This window comes from Platichthys flesus, chromosome 1 (genome assembly GCF_949316205.1).
Source record: "Platichthys flesus chromosome 1, fPlaFle2.1, whole genome shotgun sequence".
NCBI lineage: Eukaryota > Metazoa > Chordata > Actinopteri > Pleuronectiformes > Pleuronectidae > Platichthys > Platichthys flesus.
Genome location: NC_084945.1, coordinates 13,598,983 through 13,623,496, shown reverse-complemented (window position 1 = coordinate 13,623,496; position 24,514 = coordinate 13,598,983). Strand labels below are relative to the sequence as shown.

Sequence of the window (24,514 nt, the reverse complement as noted above, 5' to 3'; positions counted from 1 at the left end):
TTATGTCAGTCATTACATAAGTGGACGTAAGGCATCAAGAGTTGCCATGACATTGGTGTCTGCGCACCCAGCACCATCTCTGAAGAAAGAACCATCCACTCGTCGTAAATGCTTAAAACATAAACTCTGTCTCAGCTCCTCTCACCTCTTCACCTTGATTCAAACTTCACAATTTGACAACGTGCAAAACAGTGGGAGTACTCAAAGGTGCTTTTTTTCGAAAGAGCCTGATGAGAATCTGCAGAGTCCAGTATTCTGATGGAAGTCTAACAAGTTCGAGCCAAATCTGGAGTGGAAACTTGGTCTGAATTTATGACCAGGTTTAAAATAATAACACGGACCTCCATAGACCCATTGGAAGGGATTAGATCAGCGTACTGTATGCAAAAGACTTTACACTATCTGTTATATACTGTAAAATGGACCTAATTCAAAATTGTGTGATGGATGCATCACATCTGTGCTGTGTGCTCCAAAGTGCCAAAAACGAATGGCCACGTCTTTAAATTGAGATTGGCGGTTACAGGTAGGGAATCCCTTTTTCTCAGAACTGGGAAAGGTCAAATGACTTGTGGGGCCAGTTTCCTAACTGGTGAAGCCAGAGCTACTGCAGCTTTTCGTTTTCAAAGGCTTTTTGTCTTTCACTCTTGAAAACAACTTGGCAGAGACAAAGGCGATTTATGACCTCCTCCTGGTTCCAGCACATATTGTAGTGTGTGACACTCTGAGCGGGAGGTGGTGAAGCAAAACAAAATCACTCAATGTGTTCACTGACAACATGCTGCAGGAACCTGTGGAAAAAAAGACATGTTTAATGCGTCATATATGTTAAAGTCAAAGAAACATATTTTTCTGCTTCATAACTACTTTCTGAAATATGTCCTCAATCTATTTCTTTGAATTCTTTCTCTTTTTAAACAACATTTCTTTGTTTTTTTATATTCACATGAATACTGTCATGGTATTATACTTTTGAACTCTTTGGTTTAATTTTGTTATTCTACAACTTTTTACTTAAGAATCAATAAGAAATAACTAGTTATTGTTTTAATTACTTCCCTGTTGTGTTGTTTTTATTCATTTGCTAATTTATTAAATGAAAAAGGAAGACAGATGCAAAGCAAAAAAAACAAATTAAATTTTTCAAGTTAAACTCATTCCAGCCTTTATCTCACGGAGCAGGTTTTTCTCATTTGTATTATAACCTTAGATACGCCCCGTTATCTGTCTGCTATTAATACCTCAACACTATCATGCAGCTGCAGAATATTATTACTTTATAAATTCTACGTTCAGAATGTCAGCGATTTTTGATAAAAGCATTTTTCACATTTAAATAGTGCACCACCATTGCTACATCCCGCCTCACTTCTTTATTGGCTGATGGTAGAAATGTTTGTGCTTTGTTTTGATCATGGCTGTCAGGACTTCAGACTGAGTGGACAAACTAAGAGCCCCACAGAAGGCCGGGGTCAGTTTCATCTAGACTCTAAGAGCCTCTCACAGAGACCAAACTTTAACAAAGTAGAGCTTTGCCAAGGCTGTTTACTCTTTCTTTCTTCTGTGGCTCCAAGCTTTTTAAACAGATACTAACGCTTGTCCCTCAAGCCTTGTTTACTTTCAGCTCGTTTCACTAATCCAATCAGAACAAAATGATGACAAACTCCTCTGCCACACATTGGATTCAGATGTTCACCCAGCAGGGAAATGACGGGCAGAGGGCACAAAGGAAGCAGTCAACCATTTGGCCGAATGTGATTAGGAGTCGGCGCCTCTGTTTGATGCTGGAGAACACACGGGTCTATGAGTGTCCTCTTTGTTTTAATGTCTATAACAAGGTTCTCTATATTTAGTCGAATTTCTGACAGCAGATTTATGTAACAGGGTCTCACTGTTTCATGTACCCGACATTTGGCTGATACCGGACTGATGGTAATCTTTTGAGGGAAGAAGCAGATGAATCATTCATTTGTTGTGAAAAGAAATGGGGGGGGGGAAAATGTGAGCTTCCAGGGGCTCACTTCCCAGGAAAAACTGAATGAATGCAGCTTCTGTTTTATCTTTGTAGTTTTTGAAATGACTACAAGTACACACATTTTTATATAGATGTCGGAGACTGCATTACCTACAAGAAATTAAAATTTGCATTTGATGTGGCTTTTGTGCAAGATAATATTAAATAAGTCTAAATAATTTTTTGAAGACAATGTTGGTTATGGAATAGTTCACCGCTAAAATATCTCTATTACTGATTTTTTTGAAATTCATGCCCAGGGTAATCAGATTTTACTTGTTGGTGCTCCCCTGGTTTTTGTGACAAAGCCACTGTCAAGTTGACCATCGTACTCACACGGGAAGGTAATCAGCGATTCAAAAGTTACAGGAAATCCACAGGCAAAAATCAGAAAATCAAAACTTACAGGGTTTTCGGCGGAAACTAAAAGAGACGATGTTCATACACAGAAAGGCAACAAGAGGAATGAATGAGTGGTGATGAGATGCAGGTTAATGCAGAGGTAAGAAACTGAATAATGGGAAGGAAGTGAAGCTGGAGTCCATGGGCAGAGTGAGTGAAAAAACAAAATAAAACAGGAAGCAAGGGTTTAGTCCGGGCAGGTCACCACATCCACTTCCTCCCAACAGCTCTCTTGTCAAAGCTACGTCCCCAAAAGAGAAAAAAAGTGCACTGATAGACGCCAACTCAAGCAGGTCAGTTAGTAACAGGACTTTATTTATCGATATCTGTCGGGATGTGAAGAAGAAGGGTTTCAGAACACAACGACCAACCTTTAACATTGTGATTGACAGCATGTCAGCATTTCAATGTTGTATGTTTCCATGTTGCTCTATTTCTGTCCTTTGGTCCATGAGATACCTCATTGTTTTCCAACCCTATCCTTTCTGAGATGATTAACGACAAACATTGAACTTCATGCTTTTGAAACACTGAAGAGTAAAGTTTCATTCATAATCTTGACCTTAGAATCAGTTCATGCGCAAAGTAAAATGCAGACAAAGTGAAATCCCTTCGATCGGGTCCAGAATCCGTGATCTAGTTATTAAAACCTACAGGAAACTCACTGTCTGTCCAAAGCTTATTCATTGGGGACCTTGTGTTGGAAAAGAGTTTTTTATTTTTTTACAATCACCTCATCAATTACAGACAGAGACACTTTAAAATGATTTTCTCTTAATCATCATCTATATAAATAAATTTGTCCTTGAATAGGGGATAAACTGGTGTATGTGTTCAGAACAACATAGATTATGGTTTATACCACAAAAACACTGACTGCCGACTGAGCAGTACGTGAATATGTCTGATCAATGTGCTCTGACTCTTCAGCTACACTCTTCCCAGAACAGACATGCGTCACGAGGGAGAGAGAAAAACTGTGTGTGAGGCTGACAGCAGCGAAATCCTTCAGCGCTCATCGTTTCAGACTGGTGCATGGAGCCTATAGATCTATCCAGGCTGTGTAAGTGTTCCAGTTATCAGTGGTTGACGCAGCATCAGCACAGATTCCTCATATCTCTCTGGCAAACAGCTTTTGTTCTCTGGCCTGGGGGGGGGGGGGGTTTCTCCTCCTGAGCCAGAAGTCAAAGGGATTCACTGCGCTGACTCTCCTGAGGACAGAAAAAAAGACAAAGAGGTCCCCGCTATGTGGAAAGAGAGAGCGGTAATAGAGAAGCCTGGTATTCACTGTGATCGTCATAATGTGGCAGACGCTGATGAGGAGACCGTATGAAAACATATTCTGTCTGAAAAGTGAAAATGATGTAACGTTTTAACAGCAAAAATGGGAGTTCAGGGAGCTGCAGTAACCGCTGTTTGCAATTTAACCTTAAGATAAAGCATTTATCGGCAGAAATGATGCTAAAAGACATTTTTCACTTTGGCTCAGACGACTTTCCTCCCTTCGATTCATAACATATTCCACATGTTCCCTTCAGATTGATGGATTTAGTAAAGGCTACAAATCTTACCAGGTTTTTAAGAAAAACACGCAGGTCTGACACAATCTGTCATAATGACCACACCTGCTGTTCTTTTATTTTGGAAGATGTGCTGCACTGTGAAGCCTGTCTGACCAAAACAATATCATCACAACCCTTTATTACTCTGGACTCCATTACTTATTATATGAGATTCTACCTGGAGGTCTGAGCTGGAGAATATGAACTCTTCTGCCCTAAGCTCCCGTGCGCCCTTCCAAAACCCCATTAATACAATTCAGAATATTACATTTTGGTATTAATACAGTTTGCACAGCCACACACGTGGCTCTCCCAGTTCAACCACCCACAACTGCCCATGAGAGCACAGAGAGGGCCTCACGGAGGGTTCGAACTTGAACAATGGAAACATTCACCACATTATGGTTTTATCCATTCATGCAAATCCATTTTTACACTCATTTAAATCTGGTTTCAAATTTTTGAAAGCACTAAGTATGGCTGCTACTTTTTTGAGGGCCATTGCTCACCATTGTTTGCCAGACCAAAGCCTTTTTCATACATGAACTGAGGAGGATGTCCACACGATCGGGTCTGGACTCAAGAGTTCACCTGTCACATCTGGTCAACACAGCAGGAGACTCTTTGCTCAGACAGGTTCACAGCATCATCAGAAATCTCCGGGCGTTCAGCTGCTGGTAGGGTAGTAAGTAATTCCACTGCGGAGATCACATGTTTTTGTTTAAAGCACAGTGACACTTGTATCTGCCCTTACTAACCAAAGCTCTATTTACACGGTTTGCATGTTCTCCCAATGTCTGTATGGGTGTTTTCTCCAGGGTACTCCGGCTAACTCCCACAGTCCAAACACTGTCCATCTAAGATTCAAGATTCCTTTATTGAATGTAGACACACAACATGCAAAACATGCAGTTCTCTGGTTTTGACCCATCCGTGTGAACACAGTAGGACACAACAGACACAGTGAGCACACAGGTATGGATGGAGAGCAGATGTCGGGACAAGGACAGTCCTCTCGGATCCATATCCAGGCATATTTTTGGCCTCATAACTTCAAACCAGTGACCCTCCACACTAATGTCCATTAATTGTATCACTAGTCCACTGCCACCTCCGAAAAGTTAGTGGCCAGTACGGGGATCTAACCAACTGAGCTAACCGGCCATTAGCAGTGACAAGCCAGTTGGTTATATCAAGTGTGAATGATTATTTGTCTCTCTAGGTTGGATCACATATCTCATCCAATGTCAGCTGGAGTTGGTTCCAGCTCCAGGATTTACAGTGCGAGTATATTTTCATTTTATCTCCATTGACGATGGGAGTAAAATAGTCATCACATGAGTTGGCTGCAGCTGTTTATCAGTGGGACGGCCTGCGCCCTGTCCAACCTAGGAACAACTGAAACTCAACATCTGCCTCGAATAAAAGAACCGGAGGTATGAAGAGTTATAAGTGCTCAAACACTTTCTCTTCTCTCCCTGCCAGTCGTCTTTCTGCTTCCCACGTCTCTACACCTTACACACCGTTTGTGTAGATTGGGCATTCATTAATGAAATATATATGAGTTGAGCTTGTCAGAAATGGGTCATTTTCTTTCTTTCTCTCCTTCTTTGTTTCTTTCTTTATTGTGAAATAATTCCACCATAAGCTAAAGCCACATATTAAGTATTGGCAGATCATGCACGCGGTTCTTGAATAAAAGCGATTGCTTTACTTCATTGTTCCGTTTTGTTTGGCTTGGTTCTGACCACAGGGAGAAGAGCCAGGTTAAGAACACGGTCAGTGATATTTGTCCAAAGATAATGGGCAGATCCTGGGCGGCCTGGGTCTAGATTTCATCCGTAATGCATGACACACAGATTCTAGGCTTATAAACTCTGGTCGAAGTGGGTTTATGAGCTCCTGTTACAACAGCTATCTATTCTTCTTCTGTTTGATGTTGTAACATTGTCCATTGGTTTGATTGTTTGTGTGCAAAAAGTACCATTTACTACCATATTTCAATGAAACAAACATGTTCTGTGGTATTTGTAAGCAAACTTTATTTTTAAATTGTGCCAAAATTATAAAACCCCATCCCACACCTGTATAAAAACCATACTACCAAGACAAATGACATAAATTCACACATTTTAATTATAATCTTACTGTTTAGTGGATGAATCACAATACAAATATCATAGTATTTACAGTTCCCATAAAACGACATTCCCCATATAGAAAAGACGTACATATTGAGCGCAGCAATAGGACTGAGGTAGAATAAAGAGATAACGTTTAAATATGCTGGAAGAAAAAGATCTACAAGTTAAATGTAATTTCCTCCTTTAACTTTTGAATCCTCAATTAGTAGAATAACAAGGTTTATAATTGTGCTATTATGAGTCTGGTGTGATTTGAACTGGAACACAGACCAAGCAGCCTAAATTGCTCTTTAAATGTATTTGATTAGTTTAAAAGTAGTATCAAAATCAAGGATTTACCAAAGAGCATAAACTACAGTTTGATAAGGATACCTCCAATCATGGCTTGGTCATGAACTCTCTGTACGTGAAACATGTGAAACATTCATATGTCTGGTGGGGAGGAGAAATTAAAAATGTTCATATATCTATACCTCATTTATACCTGGATTAAAATGTGTTTTGGGTGATTAGATTGCAATCTGCTTGAGAACAAGTAAAAAGTGTAAATGCATCAAACCAGAGGAAGTGACACGAGCTGGACAGAGCAAACAGTCCTCAATCGAATCTCAATTAAAACACATATTAATACCAGGGGTATTTTCCATCTCAAAATGACTGTGTGCTGTTTTGCTACGGTTTCCAGAATGAACATCTTTCCTTGAAACAGAGACAAATGTTACATTCTCACTGGTTTTGGTGGGCGTGTTTGAGCTGCCATACTAAAATGTAACAGGGTGTTAAATGAACAACATTTCCATTTAAATAAAAGTTTTTCTAAGTGTTGTCTTGGTTAATGTGATCGTATCTAGATACAAACTGGATAGGAGATGCGTTTGAATGCCAAGTGTAAATGTCTTAGAGAAGCAAGAGAAAAACCGAAACAAGGAAAGCACAAAGCAACAATAAATATAAACTGGTATATTACACATTACTGCTCATTATTATAAACATATCTGCCACTATTGCCACCATTCCCTCCTCAACCAACTACCACTTAAACCAATCAAAACGTTAGCAGTAACTGATCTGTAAAATATACACAACAATGTAACACTTTGACTTAATCCCACTGATGTGACACTTGCCTCCTGTAGGAAAACCTTGTTTCCCTGCTGCAGTGCCTGCTGCCTCTGTACACTTTCATTTACGACTCTGTTTCCTCTCCAACAAAACCTCCATGCTCACAACGAGCACATCTCTTAACACACACCATTTAGACTGAGATTTGGTTTCACAGTCTACATTCCCAGGAGCAGGAAAGCAAAGACAAAGGCCATTCAATTCAAAGAAAAACAATAGAACATGAATATGTTAATATATGGTACTCCATTTTTAAAACAAACAAAATATCATATAGTCTGTACACATTGATTAAATACAGTGTGATCAATATACATTCCTGTGTATGAAAACCGACATATATTTGTATAAGAACATCAATGTAAACATAGTACTTTCTGTAAAACATGTCTAACTTATAAACTTTCAGCACCAGCTGTTCAATGCATCATTATATATATAAAAAAACGTCTGTATTCACACATTTAGTATGTCTAAGAAAAATCGTTATGGAGTTAAAAGTTGACAAAAAAAATTATCCATTACTTTTACTGGGGGGGCTACTGTTAGAGAACTGAGAGGGAGAAGTGTCAATCGATCTGTTTCCAGTGAAGGCACATGGAGGAGAAAGACAAACAGCCATGGTTTCCAACCTGTGGGCACTTCCTGCTCTTTGAGAGCAGCCGAGGTGACTGTTGGTGTTTGGACGTCTGGGCCCACGTCTCACTCCCTCACCGCAAAGAGTCGGCACGAGCCGCCCTCTGTGTTGCTCTTGCTGCAAACACATGACAAGGAAAACATGTTACATTTGGTGGGATGGACGACATGACGTCTCCTTAAATGTGAAGTGAAGAGTGAAATTGAATCTTGATCGCCCCCTGGTGGCTGGCTCCAGAATAGCTCACGAACCTTGCCTCCTCCATGTTGACAGATGTGACATTGACATCAAATAAAAGTTTCTCAATGAGGGTTTCTGTGATTTCATATAAATCTTATCAATATTCAAGTGTTAATTTTTGGTAAGTTTGGTTTTAATTAGTTATTTGATGCTAAAAAAAAGAAGAGGTGAAACGTCTTGACAGCTGAAATTGACTTGGCTCTAAATTAGGTTAAGAGTGCAAGATGGCGGCGCCTGTATCCAGGATATTCTAGCTTCATCGGGAGGAAGCGGAGACACATCGTCCATCCTGCGTGCATCTAGAATTCTATAGCTACTAAGTATGCACATGCTGTAGTTTAGTAGTTACTTCAGAAAAGTCAGGGGGACTGCATAAAATGAATGGGAGATTGGAGGAAAATGGTAAAACCTGTTATTCTGAATCCTAATCTCTGTGTGTGGACAACGGTCCAAAAACACTTAGAAGTAACCCAATAGTTTTTTTATATAACACCTTCTGTTCTGTTTCTTAAATGTCAGATTCTATCAAACTGCACAACCACAGCTTGTAACACAGGCTCCAGTAATGTGAGTCTCAAGCACAAGCTGAGATAACACAAGTCGTGACATCATCACAGTCATATTCCCAGAAACCTGCTTGTGGAGCCAGAGGAGTCACCTCATAGCACAGTTCAGTGAAAGAGTAGAACTGTTATGATTAAACTGAAGTTCAAGTGTTAAATAGAAGGACTGCCCCTTTAAGTCAAATAAAAACACATCTTTTGGAAAATCCTCCGATCAGCCAAATTAAATTCAAATACAAAAAAAAAAACACAGCCGCCAAATGACACTGGCAGCGTGACTCATTGTAGCTGTATCCTGAAACCGACCTTTCCAGCTTCCACATGTGCTAAACCTGATGACTGTGTAATTAGTTCATTATTGGAGAGAAGTTGAATTTCTGCCATGATCAATAATCGTGATAGGCCGGAGTGATTGGTATCAGATCACAGATAATTGCACATATAGGGAAGCACTGACTAAGTGGCCGACAGCATTTCCATCCTCGAGTAATTGGATAGTCTGTGATTACTTCCCCAGTCGGGTCCAAGCTGCCCACCCTGCCTTGACGCTGCTGGCACATGGCACGGACTCGGTGGTCTGACCTCCTATCCCAGTGCCCTGAGTGGGGCCTTCGCAGCTCCGCTTCAGAGTTTGTAGATTCAGACTTGCAGCGCTTTTGGCCATTCAGCACTTTGCACACTCAATTGAAATGCCGGAGTAAAGTAAGCACAGATCCCGCGTGTGGCCCATCCACACATCAAACCACACCATCACTCTTACGAGCCCACATGCCAGCTGAGGCGGCCGCAGCAGCTTCTCTGCCTGAGCCGAGTGCGCTGGAGCCGGCCAAAGACATGAGAGTGATGTGAGGAACATGGTGTGCACGCAGGGAACCCGCTACACGCAGTATTACAGGAAGCATAAATCAACAGGGTGTAGTGAGTAAAAGAAGCTTTTCTGGAATATTTAAGACGCACGTGTTTCATTCCAACAATGGCGAACATTGTATTACAATTGTATTGTATTACAATGTATTACTGGGAGCTTCTTATAACAAAGGAGGTTTGGAGTTTCACAGCATTTAAACAAATTGTTACTTGCTGATGGTCTTTTTTTTCCCCGACATAACGTCTCTTAAATACTCCACAATGAGACTTCAAGGAGCTTAATCTAGGAATATAGATTTATGGGTTTCAGGCAATCTCTAATGTCCATTTGATAAATTGCCACCATTCGACACTGTGCCTGATCCATCCATCTTTGTACCGTTTGTTATTGTGCAGGAGTCTGGGAAGATCATTTCTGCAAAAAGTGACCAAAAAAAACAACTTTGCAGTACCTTTCGGACTGGATGCCATTTTTCAGGACTCCGACGTAGCTCTTTCTCTTGTCCAGTGGCAGAACGTCCACTAAACCTCCGTCTGCGCCCGTCGCCCCTGCGTGGATGGCTGCTTTGCAAATACTGGAGCTCTGTGAGGCGAGAGTGTGTCGGAGGAGAAAGGCTTTTAAAAGATGGAAAACAACTTCATCACCATCACTTTGTTGTAAATGCCTTTCACAGACACATCACAAACACGATGCAAAATGCATTGCGGCAGCTCGCGGATGCACTCGAGTGTTTGATTCACAGCCCGAGCCAGAAGTCTGGCTCCGGGACAACAGACCATAAGCTCTTATCAACAGTCTGGAGTAAAATCATTCATTTCTAGTCCAAACACGGATCACACTGTCCATGCACCACTCCAACATTTCTAAGCAGACGGTTTTCAGCTTCTACACCAGGAACACAGTCGCTGCCTGACACCGGCCGCAGCCCTCGGGCACGTTTGCATCTCCTACCCTCGGACTGCGGGGTCACACGTCCCTGGCAGACGCTGGCTTGCCTCACCATTAATCCCATTCTCCATGACCCAAATTCAGATGGTGATTCAACCGCTTTCCATAACTACCGCGCATCACAAAGCCTGAACACATCCAGGTATCCTTCCCTTTCTGTCTCCAATAATAGGCCATAATAGGCCCAGTGTGACTCATGGTACGTTGGCTAAAGTTCGTCCAGAACATACACAAAGAACCTTTGAATTACTTACATCTGTGTAGATGTTGTTCCCAATAACCGGTGACCAGTAAGATGGCTGACTCTTGCAGTTGGTCGGGCAGAAAACTCTGAGGAGGAAATCGGACGTCAGAAACAAGTCTTTCATCAGAAACCGTAACTTTAACAGTTTGGTGCTTTAGTGAACAACATGATGGTGGATGGGAGACGGCACCTCGGGCAGTGGGAGTAGGGCTTTTTGAAGGGACAGATTTCAGCCACCGTGGTGTAGCAGTCCACAGTCATTTCTGTCACAGAGAAGGAGAAGAACTCTTAACACACTGGCTGTGTGAATCTGTTGGATCACGACTCAAAGCTTTAGGTAGAGGGAACAATTCACTCACCCTCCACCTTGGCTATCACAAAGGCGTTGCTGGGTTTATATTTACTGTAAAAAAGGCATTGTGTCAGAAACATCCAGTGTTATTGCACAAAGTGTGAGTCACAGCTGCATCGGTAAAGGGGAATTCCATCCGCGTTTCATTTATCTACCTGAGAGACTCGATGCCATTCTTTGTGGCTCTCACAAAAAACGGTAGCTTGTCCATTCTCGTGATGTCGACCAGTCCTCCGTTGTTGTCGATCACTCCGAAATGAATAGCAGCTCGGCAAATACTCGATTGCTAAAACAATGGAAAAACCCGCAGTTATAAATATTCATGGACAGTAAATACAATAGATGACGTGCAGCGTTAGTTGTTTACGCTGGACGGACTCACCACATCGTAGAAGAGAGTTCCCCAGACTTTCCCTTTCTTATTCATGCAGTTGGCCGGACAATTATATCTGTGGTTGGAAAACGAGGAGACAAAAATGAGCTGAAGAAACCGGCTCACAGTAAAACAGAATGTGCAGTTCATATTTACACTGGAATTCATTCAAATATCCTGACCTGTTGCAGGTCGCTCCTCTGCACTTATCTCGCAGTCTGGTCTCACACTTAATGTTTTGAGCTGCAAGACCAAAAATAATCTTAGAGATGCACACAAACATATCAAGTTTGGGGATATTACTAAAAACAATCCCTGTAGATACCTAGGTTAGGGTTTGGGGTCTTAGAAGATGGTGCCTTTGGTGGGGTGGGTTTTGGAGTGGAGGGTTTGGTCGCTGGTTTCTTGGGAGTGGAGGGTTTGGGTCTGGGGGCAGGTTTGGTGGTGGTGGTGCGAGGCGGCAGGGGAACCTGAGGCTTCTCCACCTCGTTCATGTCCTCTGTCTCTGAGCGCTGAGTGTCTAAAAATGGATGAACAGATGGAGTTCAGGTTGGTCGTATATCTAATTTTAACATGTTTAAAAAAATGATGTCGATGGTCTCACCTTTGTAACACAGGTTATTCCTGCATCCTCCTCCGTAGCTGGGAGGGCACTGGGAACAGGGGCGGCCATGCTGGTATGGGGCCTCTCCAATCCAGTTACCCCTGCAGAAGTAGTGCACATTGAACAGCTTGACTAAAATGGAAATGAATCATCAGTCAGGCATCACTGGGCTCAAGGCCTTGTAATTACTTCAGTACCCTTTTCTCACTCCTATAATAGACATTAGCCCCACACTCCTCTGTGTCTCTCAGGCAGTTACTTCCTGTGGGCTGTCTGGAAAACAAACGCCTGCTCTGCTCTTGTTTTTCTTTCCCCGTGCTTCATTATTATTTTTCTATTCTGAATCCTGGAGGAATTTTAACGGCACACACAAAACCTCTAGGAACAATTAGAGCTCCATATCTACACTTACATCTAAATCAGGCGAAGGCAATATAGTATTTGTCAGCACTGTATGGGGGGGGGGGGGGGATGCATGATTAAGTCAAGAGAGCAGAGGTGATGATGATCAGTGGAACTCGGAGGAATACTGATCTTACTTTGGGGAATAGTTGCACACAAGGTAGATGGCGTTCTCCCATACTTCCCCCCACACGTTCATCCTTGGACACATGTGCACGGCACAGCCCACTCGGCTGGTGGTTGCCCAGACCAGCTGTGAGGAGGGAAATAAAAAAATGGGCCAAAGTCACCAAAAAAAGTATTGAATGAACAGACACAAGGCACAGTACTGAGCTTTAAGCCGGGAAGCCGTAGCACTCATTCCAAGCAGCCTGTGTTACTCCAGAGGGAAGAAACTAGATTAATGAGGGCCACTGGGACATCCAGGAGTGTCGGGCCTGTTATTCTGTCAGATGCACATCATTTATAAACCCAGTTTGCCCTCTGTGATGCAATCATAATCATTTTCATCCTCCTGTTAGAGGGGGAAAAACCCCTCTGCAGAAACAGAGGTCAGTGTCGGCACAAAACGGTCCAAGGCGAAATAAAACACCTTATTAAACGGAAAGCTGCTGCGGTGGTGTTACAGATGAATGATGTGCCACTTGACGGCGAATACAACACAGCATGTTCCATAACTCCTCCTCACTTTCCTCCCAAACTCTCAAACATGTGCACTCTCCCTCCTCAGGAATGTTCATCTTTTCCCCTGCTGCAGTTACAGGCCACTGGAAGCAGTGAGTCAGCACATTGACTGATGTGTGCTGAATGCTGGTAGCTGAGCACTGTACGACCTCCGGATCCACAGGGTCTTCTGGCCGTATCTCTCCGGATCACCAATGCAATAGCGTATCGAGAGAATGAAAGACAGAGACAAGAGGATGATGCTGATATCTGGCACTGTCCCTTTACACTGCAGCATCCTCACAGGAATCCAGGTCAGGCAGTGCGGGATGTCTGCTGTGTCTGGAAATGACTACCAGATGGCAGTGATCGGGTTTCAGGGGGAAGGCCGAGGGAGGAGTCTGGATGTTTCTGTTAACTCATCCCTCAGCTACAAAGTAAAGTCTAGGAGAAGAAGATGCCAGCTCACCCACTGCTGTTTGCTTTTGATTGATTTTCTCCAATCAAGTCTCCAGCTCTCCTCTCCGTCCCCAAACGTGTATTTTTCCGGTCAATTGCCTCTGGGTTTCTGCTAAAGGGATAGTTCACCCAAAACTGAAAACTCACTCACTGTCTACCACGCCAATGGTGGGTGAAGTGTTTGAGTCCAAAAAAGACATCTGGAGTCTCGAGGGGTAAACTTTGTTTGAGCAATACAGTTGAAGTCAATGTTGAGTCCTTCTTCCGACGAAATGAAACCACAGAAAAACCATAACATGCCTCCATACTGCTCCTGTGATGTCCTCCAAGTCTCCACAAGCCCAGGTATTCAAATTCAACTCGAAACAGCGTCATTAACATCGTGTTTAAGCCTAAATGTCAGCTGATATCTTCTGACGAATGCATTTGGGGACTGTTGGAAAAGCTAACGTCCGCTAGCTCGGCCACATTTGTTGGACTTTTAAGCTAACAACACAGTGGAAATGACCTTGTTTCGAGTAAATTATGAATGTTGGGGCTTCGGGACACTTGGATGACACCAGACGAGGAAGATGGAGTCATGTTGTTTTATTACGTCTTAAGATAGGTCACTAATCAGCTACACTGATGCCCCCCCCTCCCCCCAAGGGCATTTACATTTCTGGAAGAACTATCCCTTTAAATCTGGGACTTGCTTGCCGCTGTTTCTTTTACACCATGAAGTCTTCTTACTAATGCCTACGTTACCCACAATGCAACTCGACCACAACATCTTTAGTTGGCAATTGTGGACTTGGTTTTCCTCAACGCAATTTTTCAGACTTCATGTTTCTGCTGAACTCTTTCACCTCCCCTCCTCCTGCCTTTATTTATTGTTTGTATGTCTCACCTGTGTGTAATGGGTGCACATGGGCCCGGAGCAGCGTTCTGGACACCAGGGATTGCACTCGTGGGGGTAGGGATAAGTGTAGTCTTTCACCTCATCGTACCAGGCCTGGACGTGGTAGGCAGGAGAGCGGTGTCTACACACAAACACAGACACACACACAGACAGTAGGCTCAGTCACAGGCCATCCAGGTACCAGGGGCAAAAACAAATTGTGGGGCTGCCAGGTGCTTTGGCTTGACTCCCTGCGCCTCCCCCTCCCTGCAGACCTGCAGAGGTGAGTCTGAATATGACCTGCTGCCACACAGACCTGCAGTCTGTTATGCTCCATAACAGGGAAATCAAATCAGGTTATACAAAAAAAAAGAGAGAAGAGGAATCAAAGCATAAGTAAACATGGCTCCACAGCAGAACAAATCAGTCGTACCTCCTATTATAAACATTTCTTTTTACGGTATTGAAAAGTGCTGATCTTACAAATGGGGAGTAGAGGGGCGGAGTGAAGAAAAAAAGATTTGTTGGCACACGAAGAAAAGAAGGAGAGAGAGAGGGAGGAAAGGGGCTGTGAGAATGAGAGCAGATTCCTGGAAGGGCACCTGCTGCGATAGCTACACACTGTCATGCACAGAGGCTCACTGTGTCCCGTGTGTACTCGCACACAAACATCGAGCTGAACACGCTGCCACAGACGACCAGTACCTGAGCCTGCTCTTCACATGGGCCAAGACTTTTCTGAAGGAGCAGATCAGTTCAAACTAATTTGTTCTAAGATAAGTTGTCTTTCCTGCCAAAGGTGAACACTCGTCTCTAGTTTGCAGAACATGGTTTCATTCGGTGCCAGTTCTTGTCAGTTGATGATAAATTGACTGACGATGAATTCAAAAAAGTTTTCTACAATAAAGAAACATCGTATTATTCAATTCAAGGATTCAAACAGTTGTATTTTGAGAAGGTACATGTAGAACTAAAGATGCTCTAGCATCGTGATAGAAGTGTGTCACTGCATCTCACCTGCCCCAGTGAACACCCAGGTTTTGTCCAATAGTCATGAGCAGGTCCTGAGGGCCGTGGTCCCACTGACACTCCTCCGCCCAGTGAGTGGCAGACCGCTCCAACTCATCGTCCCAGACCTGCGCACAGCGAGTAAAACACAAGGAAATTACTTTTTTCATACGAATGGTGCCGACCACTTAACCTTCACCTGCTGTCTCCACAACAATATGGAGCCGCATAATTCACATCTTGTCCTGACTCAGAAGATATGAAACCACAGCCTGTTCAAGGCCTCTGCCTCCTGCACTTCCTTCCATCCCAGCGAGCTGAAACCGAGCTGAACGAAAGTACAACATTAACCTAAGGCGGTGTCATTCGAGTGGAGCAGCTGGCGCCTGGCCCCGATCCATCACAAATCTCCAGCAATCACAGCTGAATCATCCACGTTTCCTGAGTGGGTTTCTTCACGGCGGCAGGAGAGGAGGCTGGGAAGCAGAGAAAGACACCTGACTCCCAGCGGGGAGGGGGCGCTGTCAATGGAAGGAGGACAGCGTACGTACAGGAAAGCACATCTCCTCAGTGCCTCAGTAAATTTCCAGCCTTTTGGTGGTCGCTGCAACACGCACACACACAGACTTTGCTGTAAGCCCAAACACAAACACACACACACACACACACACACACACACGCACTGCCTGTTCGCTGGAATTTGAGAGAGCACTGGGCAGAGAGAGTCTACAGACACTTTCCTCCCAACCACAGTGCACAGACACGTAGGCCGCCAGCGCGTCTCTCAACCCTCAGGGACATTGTGGTTTCCAGTAACTTTCTGTGTCTCAACAATAATCCCTCTCCTTCTTCACCCATTGATGTGCCACAGAACGTTTCCCTTTCGGGGCCTTATTCTCTCCATCCTGCTGTCCCCCAGCCTTCCCTCGCTCCCCTGTCTTCTCCCCGGCGAGGAGCCGCTTGCAGGTAGAACAGGCTCAGCATTATTATCCGCCTTGTTAAAGGGCAGCACAGCAGACTGGCAGGAGATCACCATCATGACTGCATGTTTCCAGCCGAGAGAAAAGGTTGTTTTTATTAAGGGAAAACACCTTTTTTCAAAGCAAAATAAAACCTTAAACCCTAATTACCAGACTCGTTTCAGTGTTGCTGACACATTGGAACTGAAGCGCCAAAATGTCTTGCAACAGCCTTTGTTTATAAAGAATTATGCAAGAATGAGTGATTGGTGGGTTACGGGACATGCCTCACCATGTACTCCATGTTTGAGGCCGTGGGGTAGACGCCCCCCCTCAGCTTGTTGTGCAGCTGGATGATCTCCTCGCGGTCTGACCAGCGGACGGCTCGTCGGGTCCTACCGCCGGCCGTGCTGCTGGTTCCATTCCAGTCTGCATCCTCCTCGTAGTGGCTCAGAAGCTGCCTGAGCTCCTTGGAGTCAGGCAGGTGGAGGGAAGCCGAGTCCCATATGCACATCAGCAAGATGGAGAGCACAGGAAGCCAGGAGGTGGTGGCGGTGATCATTCTGACAACTTGGGCTGTGTGGGTTGGACTGTCGGGCTGCAGAACAGACGGGGGATTCTGGGTGAACGCCCGCTCCTCAAAGGCCTAGACACAACCTGCTGGGAGGAAATGTTTAATGAGTCTTTTCCCACTGTGTGAGTCAACACAGGAGGGCACATGTTACAAACTGCAGGCACAGAGGCTCTAATGTGGGAGACTCTGGAAGTTTATGAGACTGGAAGTTCAGTCGGTTTACACATGCAGGTTTACAAAGGATCAAATGTATGAAAGAAGCAAAATGTTGCACAAATTCACTCACATGCTCCACATGTCAGCAAATAGTAAAAACCACCCCGTTCAACTTCCCATTACAGAAACCACAGCCTTAATAGTGACCATAGAAATGAATATAATGTCAACACAAGCAGATGAGTATGAGCTTGCAGAGGTGTTACACTGGATTGCATCAGATTGTACTGGTTTAATGAATAAACTGGTGACTGTATTGACAGTGTAAGCTTTTTTGAAGAGTTATCCTCATTGAGTTTGACGTCACGATGACTGTGTTGTAATATACTGTGCGTCATTTAGCTGCACCATGATACTGAAGTTATTTGAAAAACATATTCGGTGAGTGATACTCAGATTATTTATGTATGGACAGTAGTTGTCTGATTTAGAAATGGTTCAATTACTTTCTCATAAACACACACATATCATGAACTGCACCACAAATAACACACCGAGAAACTTTTGTTGCCAAAGTCTGACTTAATGATTTTTCAGGAATCAGTGAAACTTTATTTTTCCCTCACTGTCTCACAAGAAGAAATTTAGTTAGAAGTCCTGTAAAGAACATTTCTAAACATCCATGATGAAGCAGAACATATATTGCTTACTTTGCTTTGTTCCTGCTGCCCTAAATTATGATGTATAATATTCTGAAAGTGCAACGCTTCATCCTCCTATCCTGATTATTTTCTAACCAAACTGGGCAGCAGGGTAGGATGCAGAGGAAGAAGACCTGAGTTCACGTTGACCTCGCTTCTCCCTGACAAAGCATATTAGAGAAAAACCACTGCATTCCTGACACATGCCTTCCGACTCTCAGCCTCTGGAAGGCAGCAAGCTACAGGGAGGACGTCCAAGACTAAAGATAAACCAATATCACAAGCTCTCACAGAGACAGAGTCAGTGTGTGATCGGAGAAGAAACAACAAACCCAGCTCCAGCGCTGGCTGCTCTTCTCCTTGAATCCCCTCACCTCTGGCTGCAGAGACAGCTTGAGGTCTGGCCCTGGCTCTGTGTCAAGTCAACATGCTGGGCCAGCTCTGGGCACCGAGAGCCATGTGGGCAGCCCGTGCTGCACCACACCCTTCTCCCTCTGCCCCTTCTTTCACACTGCACCTCCACCAGCGTCTTGTGCCCGGGCCCTTCTCACGGCTCTCGTGAATTTTATACCCGAGTGACAGACGGAGCAGGAGAGTCGGACGCATGCACACGTCCACGCCTCGTCTGTGGAGCCTCTTCTGATCTGAGGAGGGGCTGACCTCCTCTCTACCCCAGCGTGAGGCTGAGTGTAAACACGAGTCATGACACAGGAGAGATTGTCTGATTCTCATACGTGCTTGATCACTTCTGACTGTTCATGAGATTTTTAAAAATTGATAATTGGACGTTTTCACAGTTCTTTAGTGATTTGCATTTTAAGGGGAAATTTGGCTTTTTATTGTATTTAAAACTTAAAATGTGTCATTAGATTCTTTGATACCTGTTTGCAACTACTGCTAATAAACATATGTCTAAACATGGTATTTTCACATTTTCCTCATTAAAGAGGCTCACAATGAATGGCTGTGTGTTTCCAATCGCCTCCTGTACAGTGGCATGGTTTGTAACCCACCACTGAAATGTCCCTACACTGTCGGTGGCATTGAGTTCATATTGTCACACAGAGTAAACCAATGAGTCTGACACCACTAAGTGACAAAATTATGTCACTCAGTCTGACCAGGTACCGTCATCATATTCTAACGAGGTGCATTATAAGACAGATCCCATCTCGACCCCCTGCTTTACATGAAGCCACAGTCCAATAACGTGTGAATAAATGTGTCAGAGTAACTTACCTATCTCCCAGTGGGTATCCGGTCGCTGGGCTCGTGAGTTCCCTCAGTGCGCAGCAGCAGGACGCACAGGTTTATTCCCTTGTGAGCGCAGGAGCCTCGCTGCTTGTTGGCGCTGATCCTGGAGCGCATAGAGCTGTGGAACTCCTGCAACACTCCGCTCGCAGCGCCTTATATAGAGAAGGAGACCCCTCATGACCAGGGGAAAAAATGACTGTCTCTCCTCACTCCCTCGCCAGCCTGCCTCCCTGAAGCAGCCTGTGTTCTTGGCACACGACGCGCTCCGCGTGCGTGTGTGCGCACGCTGACGCGCAGCCCCAATGTCAGCGGGAAAACTGCAAATATAGTAAATCAGCGGAGAGGGAAACCAGTGATGTGCAGCTTCTCTGGATCACCCCTGGATGACAGTTATTACCCGGACATGTGTCTCCACATGCGGCTACACACGCTCGGAGCATCAGCCAAGTTATTTTGACTCAAAACTTCCAAAATTGTTTAAATGATAGAGAATAAAATCTGCAAAATCTCAGGTTTGAGAAAAGTTGTGTCAACTCAATACATGTCTACCACCCTGGATTTTTCACAGTAACATGAAATAGCTGCATGAAGTTGTGCCCATACGACCTGAAACAATTCCCTTTTGGACGTTCAAATCCACTTCAGGAGACAGAGTGGAAAGATGAAAAACCTAAATTGGGGCAAATTCTGGTGCAAAGTGTTTTTACCAACTTAAATTGTGTATTGAGGTCAACTTCACACAAGAAATAAAGTTAGCTGACGCAAATTAGTTTGTAAGACCCCTGTATTATTTTTTTTCTATTATATTCTGGTGAGCATGAATTTGACATTTAGTTTTTTACAGTGAAATAGAGCAGCTTCTCACCAGGGTCCATCATGTGGCAGGGTCCTGTCTCCTCACGGGGACAGACAGCCTGCAGTGTTGTGACCCACATAGTTCACATTTTATTCCAGCTTCAGCTTGATTTCAGATATTTTCAAGAGCACGGTCCCTCAGGAGGAATGCCAGCAAACTGAGGCCTCAGACAGTTCCTCTTCCCACAAGGACTCTGCCAGTCTGTGCTTTGCACTCAGTCAAAATACATGTTTAACAGGAAGTCTGGCCCATCATGCATCTGCTCTCTTTCTTAAACGTCCCGCGGAGATGCTGGCGAGGGTGGCTGTGGTGGAGAGTGAGATGTTCACAGGAAAGTATCATCTCGGAGACATAAGACAGCCTAAAGATCACACTCACAGCTTGACCTCATGGGCTCCATTTACATTAGCAAGCAGACTACTTGGAAATCCTTCATATTTTGACTGACCTCAAGAGAGAAGCACCACACTTTGCTTCCAGTCCTCTCATGCTCTGCTCTGTTTAGACTATCAGACATGTTGTTTATGTAGGAGAAGAGAAGAGAATAGAGTAGAATATAAAATACGTTGTCTGCCTTTGTCGAGGCAGAAACTTGTCTTTGCTTTCATGTGTCCATTACATTTTGATGCGGAGTCAGCAATTTTTCAATTCCTTTAACATTACAAGACATATTCTATAAGCCTGTGGATCATATTTAGATGCATCCAGATGTCTAAAGGAGACCAGCTGCATTTTCCTCCAACAATATGAGGACAGTGTTTAGCGATTGTGTGTTAGCTCCGTCAGGGACCTCATTCAGAACAGACACAGAGCCATTATGGTCAGCGATTGCACAAGGATGCATTAAACTGTTTATCATTTTACTCCGCCTCTGCAGATTTCCACGCTGGCTTCATCCTGGTGTTGATCACACTCGGGACATGTGATGATCATAACAGCATCCAGGTCCTTCAGTCTCTCAACACATTCCAGTTCAACTCCTGCTCTGTTAGTACATTTGGTCTTTTTGTTTTTCAACGTGATTATCGTCATTATATCATTCTCTAAAATATTTTTTGTTTTTCCTGATCAACTTTGCACTTGTCACACCCACACAATCTGGTTCTGTTGAAGTATTCCATTTAGCACATCAAGGTTTCTCCAAAAAAATGCTATTCAAGGTTTCCTCAAACCACATGCACAACACTGCATTCTCAAAAACCCACTCATAACCAGATGCAATGAGTGTGACTGAGAATCTGATTCAATTCAGAGATGATATTTAACGTTGGAGCTTCCTGGCGTTAAAGGATTGTTAAAGCGATTTTAACGCTGGAAGGGTTGAGTTGTGTGGCCCTGATATTTTATTAAATCCCCCCCCCCCCAGCACACATTTGATCATTTTGACTGAACTGAGACCCTTCACATATACCAACCAACCAATTATTTGTGCTCTAACAAACTGTTATTACATGTAGGGAGGTTATGTTTCCATCTATTGGTTGATTATTTTTTCAGAGAATAATTCATGGATCTTGATGGGGGCTGATATTTATGTGTGTGCATTTTGGTGCAGACCTAAATACAATCTGCATGTGGTCAATTTAAAGGTGGTGTAATAGTGGGGCTGATCACAGACATCTTGAGACACTTGCACCAGCTGTGTCATTGTAAAGCACTTCGTAACCTGGTTTTGAAAGGTGCTGTATATTTTAGGTTATTTTGTTTTCAATAAACCAGAAGCATCAGTACATTTTGACCTGTTTTCTACTTTGTCAACAAATAGATGCTCTGTTTATTTTCCCTAAACCTTGAGCAGTCCCTTGTGACAACAGCAAGTAATCACGTTTCTAGATGTCCAGGAGACAGGTATTTCCTCCCCAGGAGCACCATTCATCACTCGGCTGCACCAATCCAAAACTCATACCAGGCCAAGTGGAAACTGGAAACTGGAAGCTTACAACTTGGCATCAGTTTCGGTTGAAGAGACAACAGGATTACACAGTTCAAACCTTTCTTTTCTTTGTTTACTTTCTGACATTATATCATCAGAAACAGGTGGAACCCGAGTTTTTCTTCTTGTAAAGGTTCAGGGGGAACCAGCGTCCACTACACACACACACACACACACACACACACAAACACACAGGGCAGGACTTGTCTCTGTTCACAAAGCCCAGCGCTGGTGTATTTGGACAGGGGCTTGAGGAGGTCCTTGAAAACTCTGGTTGCCACGTTTTACTTTCCGTAGAAACCGAAGTGAGCTGGTGAGTCTCTAAAAAGAACACGACACTGAGATGCAGAGGGGAGGTAAACTGGGGGAGAGTGAATGAAGAGACCATCTGGTGCAAGAAGGAACAGGAAATGCATTAAAATAACTGACAGTATAAAGAGGTGATGGAGGCTCAGAGGAGTCAAATGGAAGAGTTTGAGGAATCTGTATTCGGAGGCCCTGTTGGTTTAAATGGAGGACTGGTACCAACTGAGGATATGCCAGTTCATATATGTCATGATAATAAACCAGTCAGTGACGCATCTTATCCTGTGTGACCTTATTTATTCATATATTCATTTGTTTACTAAGGGATTTCCTATTTCACCTGCCTGTGCGCTGGTAAACAGCCCATTCAAAACGTGTATGAGTCATAACCTCCCAAGATTTTAATGTTTCAACCTCAACACATCAAAACAGGAAGTTAGCTGCTAAGATCTTTAAAATGTAATAACCTCTGCCAAGGAAATGCTTCACCGGTCCATTTTTTTGTGTGTAAGCAAGATAACAGTTGGCAATTAAATTTTGTTGATCTGGATCCGAGGGCAGATCCAGGATGTTTTTCGCTCACATTCATAAAAAATGCAAGACAGGATGTTTTTGGTTGAGGAAAAAAATCGGACATATTTAGAGGACTGATATTACTGTGTGCAATTAGGTTCAGACCCAGTTTAAAATCCAGACGTAGGGAATTTAGACGTGGTTTCATAAGGATCCTGTTGGAGGGTAAACTAATCAGTGCCCCTCTGGCATCAAATAGGTGTTTGGAAACAGCAGACAGTGGTAGTATCACTCTTAACAAATACTTCTGACTCAGTCACTTAAGATAAAGTTTCAAGTGATAAAAGTTTCGTAGATGAGTCACATGTACGTCTGTCGTCTTGAGTCAGAAACAAATGTTAAGATGAGCCAGAAAGAAGAATCCCAGGTTTCCCAGCCGGTTTGAATTTGACAGATCATGTGACATTGGCTTCAAGGATCTGAAGACGTTGAGCTGTGCTGGTTTCTGGTCTTTTCAGCTGCAGGTTTAATGTTGGTCTCCTGCAGTGAAACAAGTGACTCAGCCCAGTTAAGAGGTTGTGTTGTTTGTGTGTGGAGCAGATAGGTGCCTTGAATCCTGAGTTTTCATCTGCCGCGACATGGAGTTTGATTTTGTTGCTCTGACAGGGAACGAAACTTGATTTATTATTTTTGGTCCTTGTTGCTTTAAACACCTCAAGTGACCCAACATCTCATATTAACAGGATCGCTAGTGGTCTTAGCACATGCTATGATCATTACTGGCTTAAAATCACTTGTTATGCACCACACTGTCATATAAAAGGCCCTTGAGGTGGAGGCTAATATACAAAGCAGATTAAAGGGAAATCCCCAGAAAGGCTTAAACGAGAGATTTGGTGTTTTGGTGGTGGAGGAAAACACGGTCTGACAAGATGCTCCTGGATTCTCTTGTTCTAGTGACGGTTTATGATCGTCATGATTTTCAAACCCATTCAATGACCGCTCATGCTTTCTCCATTCATTATGTTCTATTCAATTTGACATGTTTGCACATTCACCGCTGTCCCTTACGCACGGCACACAGACACTTGCGTGTAAAGGTGGTCGGTCAGTGGGAGTTCAAACATGTAATTTTCTCTTCGGGTTGTGGGCCTGTCAAAATAAAAGGACGCTTGTTGTTGCCTTCGGACATGAAGAGGGTTTAGTCCCGTCCCAAAATCCCCAAATGTTGGATTGAAAGTTGAAGAGTGAAGCCACATTTCAGTCGACGTCAGAACTGTAGTAAAGAGGGAACAAATAGCAAGGAATACTAAAAAAAAGGGCAGAAAAACCTTACATGGCAAATTTTTCAATGATGGTTCTGCTTCCCATCAAAACAAACAGCCACGGCCTGAAAGGGCAGTGTGGGCACCGAGGCAGCCAGCGAGACCACAGCAGGGGGAGATGAGACTCACAACACATAGTATATATTGACATGCAGGAACAAGAGCGTAATTAACAGTGTGTGGTACACCAAGACTCTATGGATTGTTTTGTTTTATTGTGCACATTGTTCAGGAGGCCAGTCTGTAGTCTCAAGACTGCAGATGTTTTCAGTATATTATGAGAAAGCCAAGTAGTCTTCTGACTGCACGTCATTAGCAAACTGCTTTTTGCACAATCCTTTATTTGAACAATAAACAAAATCGAATGCTGGAGGCTTGAAATTAAAGACAGAAGAGATTGTTTTTAGGTCAATATACCAACAATTTCCCAGCAGACAATATAGTGTTAGGAG

The 24,514-nt window shown here is 43.6% G+C and overlaps 1 protein-coding gene across 2 annotated transcripts; it reads right to left on the bottom strand.

Moving 5' to 3' along the window:
• Window positions 1-6,007: 6,007 nt before the first annotated feature.
• On the bottom strand, window positions 6,008-19,250 carry crispld2 (cysteine-rich secretory protein LCCL domain containing 2). Of its 2 annotated transcripts, none has more exons than XM_062385737.1 (15): window positions 19,115-19,250; window positions 16,737-17,104; window positions 15,495-15,613; window positions 14,487-14,619; window positions 12,613-12,728; window positions 12,074-12,174; window positions 11,795-11,989; window positions 11,652-11,712; window positions 11,479-11,545; window positions 11,252-11,382; window positions 11,104-11,147; window positions 10,935-11,007; window positions 10,755-10,830; window positions 10,004-10,134; window positions 6,008-7,998 (listed from the first exon to the last, which is right to left on the bottom strand). In XM_062385737.1, the coding sequence occupies exons 2-15, from the start codon at window positions 17,004-17,006 to the stop codon at window positions 7,947-7,949; spliced, it is 1,569 nt and encodes a 522-aa protein (XP_062241721.1). In that variant the 5' UTR covers window positions 17,007-17,104; window positions 19,115-19,250; the 3' UTR covers window positions 6,008-7,946. The 2 variants fall into 2 exon arrangements, with proteins under 2 accessions (XP_062241721.1, XP_062241713.1); XM_062385729.1 differs by having other exon boundaries at window positions 16,737-17,101.
• Between the last annotated feature and the right edge of the window lie 5,264 nt (window positions 19,251-24,514).